General features: G+C 41.1%; 1 protein-coding gene across 3 annotated transcripts in view; it reads right to left on the reverse strand.

Annotated features, from left to right (window-relative positions):
- Positions 1 to 15,189, reverse strand: part of SLC4A4 (solute carrier family 4 member 4) — a 175,386-nt gene that overhangs the window by 86,217 nt on the left and 73,980 nt on the right. For all 3 annotated transcript variants that reach the window (XM_032224275.1, XM_032224276.1, XM_032224274.1), the window contains exon 4: positions 8,030 to 8,165. In XM_032224275.1, the coding sequence (XP_032080166.1) occupies positions 8,030 to 8,165 (136 nt within the window). The remainder of the gene's footprint in view (positions 1 to 8,029; positions 8,166 to 15,189) is intronic.

The following is a 15,189-nucleotide window of genomic DNA, read 5'->3' on the forward strand; positions in this document are numbered from 1 at the left end:
TCTTTCTACTGGGAATAATCAAAGGGAAATATACAAAGAAAATTAAGTACATATTAACACATCTGCTAACTACAGCTAGAATAGCATTTGCCCAATGCTGGAAACAAAATAATACCCCCTCGGATGAATTAATGATAAAACTAAACTTTGGATTGTGCAGAGATGGACAAATTAACACTGAAATTAAAAGATAAAGACGAGTCGGAATATTATGAAATTTGGAACAATTGGTACAAATGGCTGCAAAACAGGAATAAAATTAATTAAGCCAAAAAACAATATATATAAATATATATAGAACTGTGTATAAAGGTGTGTAAATATAGAAGCGAAATATTATATACATGTGCAGGTATGATGACATAACAATGTTGATGTAATGACTGTAAGGTGTTGTAGAAGGGAAAAAAATAATTTAAAAAATCTGCTAATAATAATAATAAAAAAGCAAACCTACCAGAGCAAAATTGGAGGCCACTTTTCATGCTTCCACTTTCTGTTTATTTATTTAATCATATTTGCATAGCTGCCCATCTCATATAGTGAATCTGGGCGGCATACATACCGTGTTTCCCCGAAAATAAGACAGGGTCTTATTTTTTTTACCCCTGAAATAAGTGCTTGGCCTTATTTTTGGGGAGGACTTATTATTTTTGAGGTGAAGGAGGCAGCGAGCGTGGTCACCTCATTGGCTGCTGCTGTGTTGCAATATTTTCGGGGGAGGGCTTATTTTAGCGCATGCGCTGAAAATCCCAATTGGGTTTATTATCCGGGGAGGTTTTATTCTGAGGGAAACAGGGTAGTAATAATCAAAAGTATATAAAAGCCGTTGAAACAACCAATTTAGATTAAAATGAACGCAAAATAAAAGCGAGCAAATACATTTCCTTAGCAATTGCACAGACAAAAAAATTAAGCAATAAATATTTTTATTCTTAGCATTTGAAGTCTGTAGAGGTTCCCAGTCATCCAAAAAGCTTCTTCAGCTCTTCCATTCTCCACCATCTTGTCAGAGCTGAAGAAGCTTCCGGGATAAGAAGTGAAACATCTTCAAAGAAAAAAAGAAGAAAGTCCGGTTGCCTCCTGAAAAAGCACCTTTGGGATTAGCATTTGAAGTCAAAGCAGCATAAGAATCTAAGACTCCTACTTAGTAGCAGATTCAGTCCAAGTGCAACTGGTTCATACTTATGACCGTTGCTGAGTCCTCAGGTCACGTGATCCCCTTTTGCGACCCTCGGACAAGCAAAGTCAATGGGGAAGCCAGACTCACTTAACAACCATTTTACTAACTTATCAACTGAAGTGATTCACTTCACAACTGTGACAAAAAAGGATTGCCCAGAGTCCCTAGGGAGTGGGCGGCATACAAATTTTATTGAATTGGAAATTGGAATAAAATGAGGCAAGACTCACTTTAAAAAATGTATCACTTCACAACCAAAATTCTCGGCTCAATTGTGGTCATAAGTCGAGGACCACCCAGCCTTTAAAAAAAAAATCCCCACAGAATTAGAACTTTCTCAACTCTTTTTTAGTGATTATCTTCTCTTTGAGTTACAAAACAATAGGAAAGGATTAGTTATGGGGTCACCAACCTCAGATATGCAGATGATACCACTCTCATGGCAGAAAGGGAAGAGGAACTAAAGAGACTCTTGATGCGGGTGAAGAAGGAGAGTGCAAAAGTTGGCTTGAAACTCAACACTAAGAAAACTAAAATCATGGCATCTGGCCCTCTCAATTCCTGGCAAATAGTTGGGGAAGAAATTGTGGTGGTAGTAGATTTTATTTTCCGGGGCTCCAAGATCACTGCAGATGGGGACAGCAGCCAAGAAATTAAAAGACGCTTGTTCCTAGGGAGGAAAGCTATGGCAAATGTAGACAGCAGACTAAAAAGCAGAGACATCACCCTGCCAACAAAAGTGCATATAGTCAAGGCTATGATTTTCCCAGTTGCAACGGATGGCTGTGAAGGTTGGACCATAAGAAAGGTTGAGCGCCAAAGAATGGAGGCCTTTGAATTCTGGTGCTGGAGAAGACTCCTGCGAGTCCCTTGGACTACAAGGCCATCCAACCGGTCGGTCCTAGAGGAGATCAACCCTGACTGCTCTTTAGAAGGCCAGATCCTGAAGAAAAAACTCAAAGACTTTGGCCACCTAATGAGAAGGAAGGACTCCCAATACTGGAAGAAGGAAGATTTGCCTACTATCCAAGAATGGACACTGAAAGTCACAAACTTAGCAGAGATGGCTAAAATATCTGCATATCTTAAGGACTATTCAAACGAGAGATATAAACAAGACTGGAAAAAATGGATTGACTACATTCAAAATAAATAAGGGTCTAGGAAATTTCAGATAGCTTATGATTAAGATCAGAAATGATACAAATTGTTTATAGTTAGCCTAACAAGGAGGAGCTAAGCTCAATTCAAAGACATTATTAATTTTCTACTTTCTCTTTAAGTATATTTTAAACTGTTCTTGTTAAAGATTTATACCTTGTATTGGTTCTGGGAAGTCGGGGGGGGGGAGGTTGGGGGGGTTGGGAGGGAGAGAGTGGAGTTTACTAAGTTGGAGGAGGGGTGTTGGATTTTAAGGTATTATGATTGTACATGTATACTGCTATTTTTTCTTTTTTATGTATATTGAAATGGAATTATAAATACCATCAACACAAAAGGGAGTTTGCTCAGAAGCTGAAATACACCAAGTGAATTAGAGGAAGAGGGGGAAGCAGAGGAGAGAAGAAAGATAGGAAGAGAGGGACAGGAGAGAGGGTGAGAGGGGGGTAGATGAGGTGTATAAGGAGGAGTGGTAAGGGGAGAGAGAGGCGAAGGAGAAAGGAAGGGGAAGTAGAGTAGAAAATGATGGAGGGAAGAAAGGATGTAGAAGAGTGGGAAGCAGAGGAGAGAAGAAAGATAGGAAGAGAGGGACAGGAGAGAGGGTGAAGGGGGAAGATGAGGTGTATAAGGAGGAGTGGTAAGGGGAGAGAGGAGAAGGAGAAAGGAAGGGGAAGTAGAGTAGAAAAGGATGATGGAGGGAAGAAAGGAGGTAGAAAGGGGGAGGAGAGAGGGGGAAGAAAGTGTCAGATAAGGTATAAATATGGTGTATGGAGAGCAGAAGAGCCAATAACTGGTTTTGGGGTTTTTTTTGGTAGTTGATGGCAAGATGAATTGATGTAATTACTTAATAATACAACATGATATTGACTATGTAATAGTATACATGTGATTATATGCTATGAAAATGGAAAAAAAAATTATGGAGAAGGAAGGACTCCCTGGAGAAGAGCCTCATGCTGGGAAAGATGGAGGGCAGAAGAAGAAGGGGAACGACAGAGAATGAGGTGGCTGGATGGAATCACCAAAGCAGTCAGCGTGAGCTTCAATGGACTCCAAAGGATGGTAGAGGACAGGTAGGCCTGGAAGAACCTGTCCATGGGGTTGCGATGGGTCGGACATGACTTCGCAACCAACAACAACAACAACAAAAAAGTGATTGGGTTGCGCAACTCCTTTCTCCAAATCAACACAACTTCATCAATCAAGCTGTGGTAACAGGAGCCAAAACAAAGGAAGTTCTCTTTAACTCTCCTTGCTCTTCAAATGGTTTAATTGTCAAGTGACAAAAGCTTAACAACTTTCATTGCTTTGTTCTTGGAACAGCTCTTTGAAGCTAGAGTGTCATCTAGTTGCCAGCGCACCAGGGAAAGCCGCGCCAACATTCTCCGAAAGAACAAACCACAAATGCCAGCACGGCAGCTAAGGACTGATCGTTTTGCCTGCTAGAATAGAACAAGATAGATGGCATCTGTACAGCAGTTGGAGAAATACCTGAGCTAAAAGACTGCATTCCCTAACCATTGGCAAATTTAACCATGGTTTGCTGAATATGTCAAAACTGGTGGGATTCTACAAATTAGCAGTTAGACTTATATACCGCTTCATAGGGCTTTCAGCCCTCTCTAAGCGGTTTACAGAGTCAGCATATCGCCCCCACAGTCTGGGTCCTCATTTCACCCACCTCGGAAGGATGGAAGGCTGAGTCAACCTTGAGCAAGTGAGATTTGAACCGCCGAACTGCAGCTAACAGTCAGCTGAAGTGGCTTGCAGTACTGCACTCTAACCACTGCGCCACCTCAGCTCAAATTGTGTTGCATAATCTTCTAGTCCAGGGTTCCCCAACCTTTCAGACCTCAGGGACCACTAAATCCATCATTTTAAACCCCGCAGACCACTAATACGATCTGCCTAATGACTGGGTGGGCAGGCGTGGCCAGGTGGTCACATGACTGGGTGGGTGTGGCCAACTCGATGTCACTCACTCACGGAGCGCTGTTTCCTTCGTTCCTATTTTTCTACTTGCACTTTTTACGTGCTTTCGAACTGCTAGGTTGGGGTAAGCTGGGACAAGTAACGGGAGCTCACTCCGTTACACAGCGCTAGGGATTCGAACCGCCGAACTGCCGACCTTTCTGATCAACAAGCTCAGCGTCTTAGCCACCGAGCCACCGCGTCCCTATATATAAGAAATATTAGAAACCTCAAAAATGCACACAGGGGGAAGAGCCAAGGTGGCGCAGTGGTTAGAGTGCTGTACTGCAGCCACTTCAGCTGACTGTTATCTGCAGTTCGGCGGTTCAAATCTCACCGGCTCAAGGTTGACTCAGCCTTCCATCCTTCCGAGGTGGGTAAAATGAGGACCCGGATTGTTGTTGGGGGCAATATGCTGACTCTGTAAACCGCTTAGAGAGGGCTGAAAGCCCTATGAAGCGGTATATAAGTCTAACTGCTATTGCTATTGCTAGTTATCTGCCATAACTGAAATTCAATTTTAAAAAAAAACATGTTTTAAGGCAGAAAGTTGAGTTAGGAGAGCTTTAAAAAAAAACAAGAGAAGAACTGAAAGGCTAATATTTAAAAGCATTGATGTCACGGATCCTGCACAATACTGAGTCAGCACTTCGATCAGCCCTGGGTTACCTGATCCAGTAATTTTCCCCAAAGTGAAAAATAAAAAGAGTTCAGACTTGGCAGAAAGATAAGTTATTATAACGTCATAGTTAAAAGTCTCCTCTAAGCAAAGCCAGGTTCATGGAATCACTAACCTGATTACATTAATGGCATCTTCATTCACTATTGCTTAACGGGGTCCATTATTCCTGAACAATTTATCTCCAGGTATCTCTAAAATTATTTTGGACTAAGCAACCCAACGCTTGTTTTCGTAGTTGTCTGAATTAAACAGCCATCCTCAAAGCGCTTCGCTTGAATTAGATCCAGATTGAAGGTTTGGAAATCTACGCATTAAGTATATAGCGGGTGGTCCTCGGACTTACAACCGTTCATATAGCAACTATTCAAAGTTATGTCACTTTTTTAAAAAAGCGACTTATGACCGCTTTTCACACTTATGACCATTGAAGCCTCCCCATGGCCACTAAATCAAAATTCGGACAGTGGGCGACTGACTCATATTTACAATGGCTGTAGTGTCCCATGATTGTGTGTGTGTGTGTGTGTGTGTGTGTACCTTTTGCGAAATTCTGACCAGCAAACCAGACCCACTTAGCGACCATGTTAACCATTGCAATGATTCACTTAACAACTGTGGCAAAAAAATAAGTTTGTAAAATGGGGCAAAATTCATTTAAATGTTTCACTTGGCCCATCCAGTTCAATTCAAATAGTCCTCGAATTAAGACCAAAATTAAGGTCAGCATTTCTGTTGCAAAGCAAGATAATTGTTGAGTGAGGCATGTCCGGTTTTATAATCATTTGGATCACGGCTGTTAAGCAAATCATTGCGGGCGGCTGTTAAGTGAAACACATGGTTGTTAAGCAAATCTGGTTTTCCCATTGACTTTGCTTGTCAGAAGCTGCCTGAGACAGTCCAAAATATCCATCCCATAATCATTGGATGCTGCAACTATCATATATATATATAGATAGATAGATAGATAGATAGATAGATAGATAGATAGATAGAGATAGATAGATAGATAGATAGATAGATAGATAGATAGATAGATAGATAGATAGATAGATAGATATAGATATAATATATATAGAGAGATAGAGATAGAGATAGAGATAGAGATAGAGATAGAGATAGATAGATAGATAGATAGATAGATAGATAGATAGATAGATAGATAGATAGATAGATAGATAGAGATAGATATAATATATAGAGAGAGATAGAGATAGAAGAGATAGAGATAGAGATAGATAGATAGATAGATAGATAGATAGATAGATAGATAGATAGATAGAGATAGAGATAGATAGATAGATAGATATAGATATAGATATAGATATAGATAGATAGATAGATAGATAGATAGATAGATAGATAGATGATAGATAGATAGATAGATATGATATGATATGATATGATATGATATGATATGATATGATATGATATGATATATATATCTTGCTTGCATGACTGCAGAGATACTGCAATGGTCATAAAGATGAGGACTGGTACCTTACTTTTTTCAGTGCCATCGTAACTTGAAGCAGTCATTAAATGAATGGTCAGAAATTGAAGACTACCTATAGCCTGTTCTCACAAGGGTCAACCACCTGCACAAGGAAACCCATAATTCTCCCAGCGGTTGGCCTTCAGGAGCATCAAAAAATGAACCCCAGAACTTCCATAAATAAACTACCGCGTTTCCCCAAAAGTAAGACTGGGTCCTATATTATTTTTTTCATCTCCGTTTCAAAGCCAAAGAGCCAGCGCTGTCCGAAGACGTCTCCGTGGTCATGTGGCCGGCATGACTAAACGCCGAAGGTGCACGGAGCACTGTTACCTTCCCACCAAAGGTGGTTCCTATTTTTCTACTCGCATTTTACATGCTTTTGAACTGCTAGGTTGGCAGAAGCTGGTACAAGTCACTCTGTTATGTCACTCCACATATATATATGGAGTGACATAACAGAGTATATATATATAAGTTACCAAGGATGCAATGTAGCCCCTATTTACCATCTCATTTCTAAAAAGTTGACATTTGAAAACTATTTCAATACAACTATTTCAATGATTGAAAACACCAGAGATAAGGTAATATGGAATGTGACTTTAACATACCTGTTTCTGGAATACAACCTATTCCCCTTTCAGCTTTCTAAAGAGGTATTTAAAATAAAATGCTAGAATAAATTCTTGCTGTTCAGAAACACCTTCCTAAACCCTGGACCATAATCATCTCCATACAGGAGAACTTATTTTAGGAAACATGCCCCCCCCAAAAAAAATTGACATGTAGGATTGGTCAAGATTCTTTGGCGTGGGACTTGAACCTTCACCACTGTCAAACTATTCGCTACGTCTGCATTAATATTACTATTAGTCTTCTCATCGTTCCTATCACCCATCTCCTCCCAACGTATGACTGCAGGACTGCAACTTTATTGCTTGTATCCTTTATATTGATATTGATTGTTTCCTGATTGCTTATTTGTATCCTATGACTATCATTAAGTGTTGTACCTTATGATTCTTGATGAATGTATCTTGTCTTTTATGTACACTGAGAGCGTATGAAGCAAAGACAAATCCCTTCTGTGCCCAATCACGCTTGGCCAATAAAGAATTATATTCTATTCATATTGATATTGTTTCCTGATCGCTTATTTGTACCCTATGCGTATCATTGTTGTACCTTATGATTCATGATGAATGTGTCTTGTCTTTTATGTACATTGAGAGCGTATGCACCAAAGACAAATTCCTTCTGTGCCCAATCATGTTTGGCCAATAAAAAATTATATTCTATTCATATTGATATTGTTTCCTGATCGCTTATTTGTACCCTATGCGTATCATTGTGTTGTACCTTATGATTCATGATGAATGTATCTTGTCTTTTATGTACACTGAGAGCGTATGAAGCAAAGACAAATCCCTTCTGTGCCCAATCACACTTGGCCAATGAAGAATTATATTCTCTTCCATTCCATTCCATTCTCAAGGACAAAATGCAATCCCCAACCAGCCCAATGAATGTTACTCACCTGGCCGTTTCCTTCCATTCCAATTCTTGTCCATCCACAAGCAGAAGTTCATCCAGTTCTGTGAAGAGCTGAGGTGGTGCTGGGCTGTCGTCATCTTCCCCCAAGATAAAACGGATGCGCTCAGCGGCCGGAGAGACTGCGGAGGTGAAAATACTGCGGTTAACGGACTGTAGAATAACCAAAGAAGTGCGGGTCCTCTCCTTTGCCTTCTCTCCATATCCGTTGGGTTGCTTCTGATGGTGGTCTCCCTCATCTGACATGTTCACTTGGAACGCAGGCTGATCCTTCTCTCCTTTCTTGTCCATAAAACTTCCCACCGTCTCTTATTTCTCCCTCCTTACATTTACTTCTCAAAGCTTAAATCTTGGGGTAAAGTTCAAGAGGACAAGAGGCTTCTCTCCCCACTCATTTGAGATGGTTGTTCGTCGCAACAAAGCTATAACAGCTCCTTGTCAAAGGAAAAGCAGAACAGGACTTCTGGGCTCAGCCCCAAATTTGTTCTCTGGTAGATACCCAGAGAACTTTCATATTCCGATCAGCTGAGGTCTTTTCAAGACGTTTTCTTTATAGGCAGAGAACTGGTTCAAGCTGAACTATCTGGGGGGGCAAAGGAAGTGGCCACCCATTGCCAATTTCCCCTCCCTTTGTGCAAAATGGGAACTTCCATTGGCTTGCGAGGCAGTGCATTGCCCCTCTAAGACTCATTACCAATGTCAAAGGGAATATTTAACAAAGTAGACTCTTTCCTACTTTTGCACAGAAGGAAGCTGTGTGTTTTGGTCCATTTAGTTATCCGACGCAACAGTAAAAAGAGAAAAGAAAGAGGAAAAAGAAGGGCACAAGGCAACCAGGGGGCGTCAGATTGTGTTTGTTATTAAGTTTGTATAAATAAAAGAAATATTAATTGTGACCTTGTGTTTTGAGACAAGTGGAAATTCATTGGCTTCTTTTTAATCTAAAAAAAAAGGGGGGGGGGGAGGAAATAAAACTTGGAGGATAAATCACAAATTGCTCTATATACTCCCTGTATGGTCTCAAACAAGGATACAACTAATAGTAACAGATCTACCCGGTTTCCCCGAAAATAAGACCTCCCTGGATAATAAGCCCAATCAGGCTTTTGAGCGCATGTGCTAAAATAAGCCCTCCTCGGAAATATTGCAACACAGCAGCAGCCATGAGGTGACCACGCTCGCCACCTCCTGCACCTCAAAAAATAAGACCTCCCCGAAAATAAGGCCAAGTGCTTATTTCAGGGATCAAAAGAAAATAAGACCCTGTCTTATTTTCAGGGAAACCCGGTATATCATTCAATGTGAAGAATTGGGTAGTCTTTCAACCTGAGCTTCATGGCACAGGTGTCATCGGACCCACTTTCTTCTCCCTGGATCTAAAACTCTTCATTAATCCAAGAGATTATAAATGTCTAGAGTTTGATAAAGAGATCTGCTGTTCTTCCAGCAAATTTCATTGTCCATATTTGAAAGGAGGGAAATAGAATTCCATCAGAAAACCCAGAGCTCACCTAAAACTATTTTGAAGATCTGATTTAAGATGCAATTGCTTTGCTTTCTATATCTCATTACACTGTGTGGATTGGTAAACTTTAGAATAAGAGGTGATCCCTCAGCATGTGGGAAATGAGGAAAAGAGCAATAGGGACAGCAACACTTCTATATTATAATTACATAAATTTATAAATGTAAATTATTAAATATTTGCATGCATGAAAAGCAACAGACAATTAGGATCTAATGGGGTTAGAAACTGTAGTTATTAGAAGAGGAAAAAACTCTATTGCTGTATTAATCATTTTCATTAGTCACTCCATGTATACATTACTACTACTACTACTACTACTACTACTACTACTACTACTACTACTACTACTACTACTACTATCTAATACTGCCAGTTAAAGTCTTACCTTGCTGATTAATCAGCTAAAAAGACCATAGACTATGGTTTAAAAAGAATTTGACAGAAAGATCTTGTGAACTCTTCAAGAAATATCTTTAAATAATTGAAAGACTGATACAAACAATATTTTGGGAAGGAAGGAAAGAAGGAAGGAAGGAAGGAAGGAAGGAAGAAAGAAAAAGAAAGAAAGAAAGAAAGAAAGAAAGAAAGAAAGGGGGAGGGAGGAAGGGAGGGAGGGAGGGAGGGAGGGAGGGAGGGAGGGAGGAAGGAAGGAAGGAAGGAAGGAATCTACTCCAGTCAAAGCTACTCAATAAAACTCTTTACAAGCGAGAAAGAAAATAGCTCATCGACTTCAATTTAATTCATTCAACTAGTTGAGAGTTGGCAAATGTTCTACCAACTAATTTGCCCCAACTAATCTATTTGTGGGGGGGGGGGTGTTGAACCTGATTCTTTCCTCATTTCCTAGGTCCCAATCCCAGATACTTTTACTTCAAGAAGTGGCCCAGTGACTTCTCAGAAATTAATTGAATTAATTGAAGCCTTTATGAGAGGGAGCAGCTTCCATAGTAGAGGCAACATCTCCAGTAACACTGCTCCAAGAAAGAAATCCTTACTTGAACATAAGATTACTAACTTGGAGAAAGCCTGTTAATTCATTGACAAGTCAACGGCTCAGAAAACGTAACAGCCAGGACCCACATCCCTCATCCAATTATTTCACAGGTTTTGAGAGGTCCAAAAACTCATTGAGGACTGTTAAAAAGAATCACTGGTTCCATAAAACACTGACCAAGGTGCTGATTTTGACTTCCATTGAATGTTCCACTACACTGAACACCTCCTAATCTGCCAATACCTGTAAGTCATCATCATCCTTGGGAAGGATTGGATGGGTGATTAAAAAAAATAAATACCAAATTCAGTCTCAACATTTGGCTGACTGTACAACAAACCACAATAGGTCCTTTGGGAGAGACCTGATATCCCAAAACTTCTGGAGCACCATTTAAACCTCCTAGAGACCTAGACATTGACAAAATCACTTATCAGTCAATTGCAAAAGGCAGCTTTACTTGGAACAGCTATATAACCTGTGATGATACCTTTAATATTATTTTTTAAAAACATCTGCCTATCTTAGGTCCTTGGGAAGGACTTGATAGGTGGGTAAAAATACCAAATCCAGTCTAAACATCTGGCTGACTGCGCCACTAACCATAATAATATCATCTTAACTAAATAAAACAAGGTGTCCTAATTTAAGCATCCAGATGCACAGATTTTAATTCTCATTATCTCTCAGCAAACCAAGGAAAAGTAGTTGAGACTCAACACATGCGGTTTACTCATTTAAATATGCCTTGGTAAGGCCACACTTGGAATTCTGCATCCAGTTTTGGTCACCATGATGTAAAAAGGATGTGGAGACTCTAGAAAGAGTGCAGAGAAGAGCAACAAAGAGGATTAGGGGACTGGAGGCTAAAGCATATGAAGAACGGTTGAAGGAACTGGGTAGGTCTAGTTTTATGAAAAGAAGGACCAGGGGAGACATGATAGCAGCCTTCCAATATCTCAGGGACTGCCACAAAGGAGTAAAGCTATACTCCAAAGCACCTGAGGGGAGGACAAGAAGCAATGGGTGGAAACTAATCAAGGAGAGAAGCAACTTAGAAGTGAGGAGAAATTTCCTGATAGTTAGAACAATTAATCAGTGGAACAGAAGTTGCCTCCAGAAGTTGTGAATGCCCCAAAATTGGAAATTTATAAGAAGATGCTGGATAACCTTTCGTCTGAAGTGGTGTAGGGTTTCCTGCCTATGCAGGGGGTTGGACTAGAAGACCTCCAAAGTACCTTCCAACTCTGTTATTCTATTCTATTCTAAATGAATCCATCCATTTCTGCAATTAAAGTAAAGTTAAAGGTTCACCTCGTACATATGTGCTAGTCGTTCCCGACTCTAGGCGGCAGTGCTCATCTCTGTTTCATAGCCAAAGAGCCAGCTCTGTGGTCATGTGGCTGGCATGACTAAAAGCCAAAGGCGGATGGAGCGCTGTTACCTTCCCAGAAGCTGGGGAAAGTAACAGGAGCTCACTCCATTACGCGGCGCTAGAGATTCAAACCCCCGAACTGCCAACCTTTCTGATCGACAAGCTGAGCCTCTTAGCCATTGAGCCACCGTGTGTCCCTTTTAAAGTAGGGTTGTACAATTGTACAGTCTTTTCTTCTGTTTTCTTTTTGACTGGGCTTTTATTTGGAGTTATGACAAAGTTCCCAATACAGAATTATTATTTTTTGGGATCACAAGGACTGCTCAACCTCCACCACACGTTCATTTTAGTACCACTGGAAATTAATGGGGCGTTCATTAGTTATTTTCAAGCTCTCTTTAGTTTAGAACAACATATTTTCATCTTGGCCTCCAGAGGGAACAGGTTGTGCTCAACAACTATTATGTACAATCCCAGGGTCAAGCTAATTACCCTGAAGTAATGAACTTCAAACTTTTCCCTCCTCCTATTGGACCCCCCATGGGCTGCAGACACATTTCTTTCGCTTAAAAAAGTATATATATATATATCCAGGCTTGTACAGCATCTCAATTCATTCGACACGCTTAATAAGCTGCTGAAAAAGGCACCCTTAAGGACTTTTTAAAACAAGTTTTTTTTCTATTTCTCCCTTTCATGGTGCCTCGTTGCTGGGGTGACAAACTTAGGGTGTAAATCCCTAAAGTGCTTTTTCAAGAAGAAACTGGACTTACTTTCTTCTTTCTTGAAGATATTTTTCCTTTGAAGACTCTCCTGACCGAGGCTTCCTAGAGCATGAAGCCAACTCCTTGTCCCGACATAAACCCCTTTTTATTAATTGACTGTGAATTCTGCTCATTCACATCCAGCAAAGCCTCTCAAGGGAGGATTTAGAGTCACAGACCTTTTCTGGCTTGGAGAGCTGCCAGGCCGATATCTGCAAAACTTGCCAAGGGGTCTCGGAGAGTCACGAACCAATTAAGCGAACTAATTGTCTCCTGCAAACTCCACTCCCCTTTCGCCCCTCTTTTATTCCCTTTGGAAGGGGCCACTCACCATCCACCTGTGGCCTTACTCCTAAGTCGACCCCTGTTCTTTAGCTGTTGCCTTCCTCTGGCAACTCTGTGCATGCACACATTGGGAAGACGCTCCAGCTGTTCGTCTGCTTCATTGATGTCTGACTCTGAAGGCAGCTGATAACTGGCATACGGCTCTGTCCCCCTCTCTGCCTCCGACACAGAGCCCTCATCAGAGCCTTCCCCAGACTCCAGGACTGGCCCATGTTCCTCCCCAACCTCCTCACTCTCCGAATCTGCTGCCAGCTCTGCACGCCACAACAAAGACATTGAAAACCAAGAAAGTCCAGTTGCCTCTTGAAAAAGTAACCTTTGCGCAATTGTGGCCTGGATGACTGAGAATCTCCCTAGACAGCCAGGATGTAAGGAGAATGGATAACTCGATCCCTGATCTGAAGAACGTTCTAATCTATTAAGTCGAAAGTTTAAGTTATCAAGGTTAGTTTTGCAGTCTTTTAACAACAATTGTAACCCCATAGTTCTGATGATAAATGAGTCTTTACAAAACGGCAGTACAACATTTTTGTGTGTAAAAGGCTGTAGATTTTTTTTTAATTCAGCTGTGATAATCATACACGGCCTTCCATTTCCACACCTCCCAAATCAAAAGCTTTGAAGAGTCAGTCACTCAGTGAGTCATGTGAATCAACTCAAAATGAAATTAATGGCATAGAACTCTCCTCACCACCCACTCGTACAATAATCTCTTCCCCTTTTGTTTAATCAACAAGGAGGTAGGAAATCTGCATAGTAGGGTTCTATAGGAGTCATTTGTAAATGAAAAGTACGCACACCTCAACAGGAAAGATCTACACAGCATCTCTGTAAATCTTGAAGAGATTACCGTATTTTTGGGAGTATAAGACGCACCATGATTTTGAAGAGGTAAATTTTTTAAAAAAGGTTTTCGTACTCTGCAGGCCTCCCAAACCCTCTGCACGCCTGTTTGTTGCAAAAAAAAAAAAAAAAAAAGAGGGGGGCATGCAGAGTTTTGGGAGGCTCTTAGAGTGCTGGGGGGGGTAGAGGGGGGAGAAGAGCAAAAAACTGATGAATTGTTCTCATGGCCAGAACATTTCTCCTTAGTTCTAGGTTGCTTCTCTCCTTGATTAGTTTCCTTCTGTTGCTTCTTGTCCTGCCTTCAGGTGCTTTGGAGAATATGTAGGAAGTTATCACCCAGCCCTCTCCCAGAAAAAAATGAAATACCCTAGGAAATATGGAAAAGGCAGAGTATTTCTCTGGGTGTGAAAAGGAAGAAAAATGTTTTATAAAGAGAGAATAGCTGCCTGCAGCTTCCTACCCATCCCCACTTTGTCAATGGGCCATTAAAGCCTGAGCTAGTCCACTTTACATAATAAAGAGTTCTCCCCTTCAGCTCCAGAGGGATGGGATTAAGGCATGATAATATTGGCCCTTTACCCAACTCCCCACATGGCATCTGAGAACTCAACCAAACCTGGATTCAAAACGCAGCCTAGAGAGTTGTCCCTGCATGGCTCCATGGGAGTCTGACAACCAATCAGAACACAAGCTCAGGATCAAAGGCCAGAGAGGGCATAAAACCAGGGACTCAGCATCTCACCCTCCCTTCCCTTCTCTTCTCCACCAACATTGAAGCACGTGATCACCTTTTCTGTTCAGGACTCAAGCCATGTGGTCCTGTCCACCATTAAAACCATCTTTCCAAGCAGCCTCCATGTCTCCAGTCTCTTTTTCACCCACTTGGAGCCGAACCCAGAAGGACATTTCCTTCCAACAAATAGATTGACTCCCTCTATCTTGCCAGAGCTGAAGAAACTTCTTGGATGAAAAGTGAAACGTCTTCAAACACACACAAAACCCCCAATAAAGTCGAGTTGCCTCCTGAAAAAAGCACCTTTGGGGTAATGAAGGAGAGAAGCAAGCTAGAACTAAGGAGAAATTTCCTGACAGTGGGAACAATGCATCGGTGGAACAGAAGTTGCCTCCAGAATTTGTGAGTGCTCCAACACTGGAAGCCTTTTAAGAAGAGATTGGACAACTATTTGTCTGAAAAGATACAGGTTCCCTCTGCTTGAGCAGGGGGTTGGACTAGAAGTCCTCCAAGGTGCCCTCCAACTCTGTTATTCAGTTATGAGTTCTGTCTAGTACTGTTGTG

Source organism: Thamnophis elegans, chromosome 9 (genome assembly GCF_009769535.1).
Source record: "Thamnophis elegans isolate rThaEle1 chromosome 9, rThaEle1.pri, whole genome shotgun sequence".
NCBI lineage: Eukaryota > Metazoa > Chordata > Lepidosauria > Squamata > Colubridae > Thamnophis > Thamnophis elegans.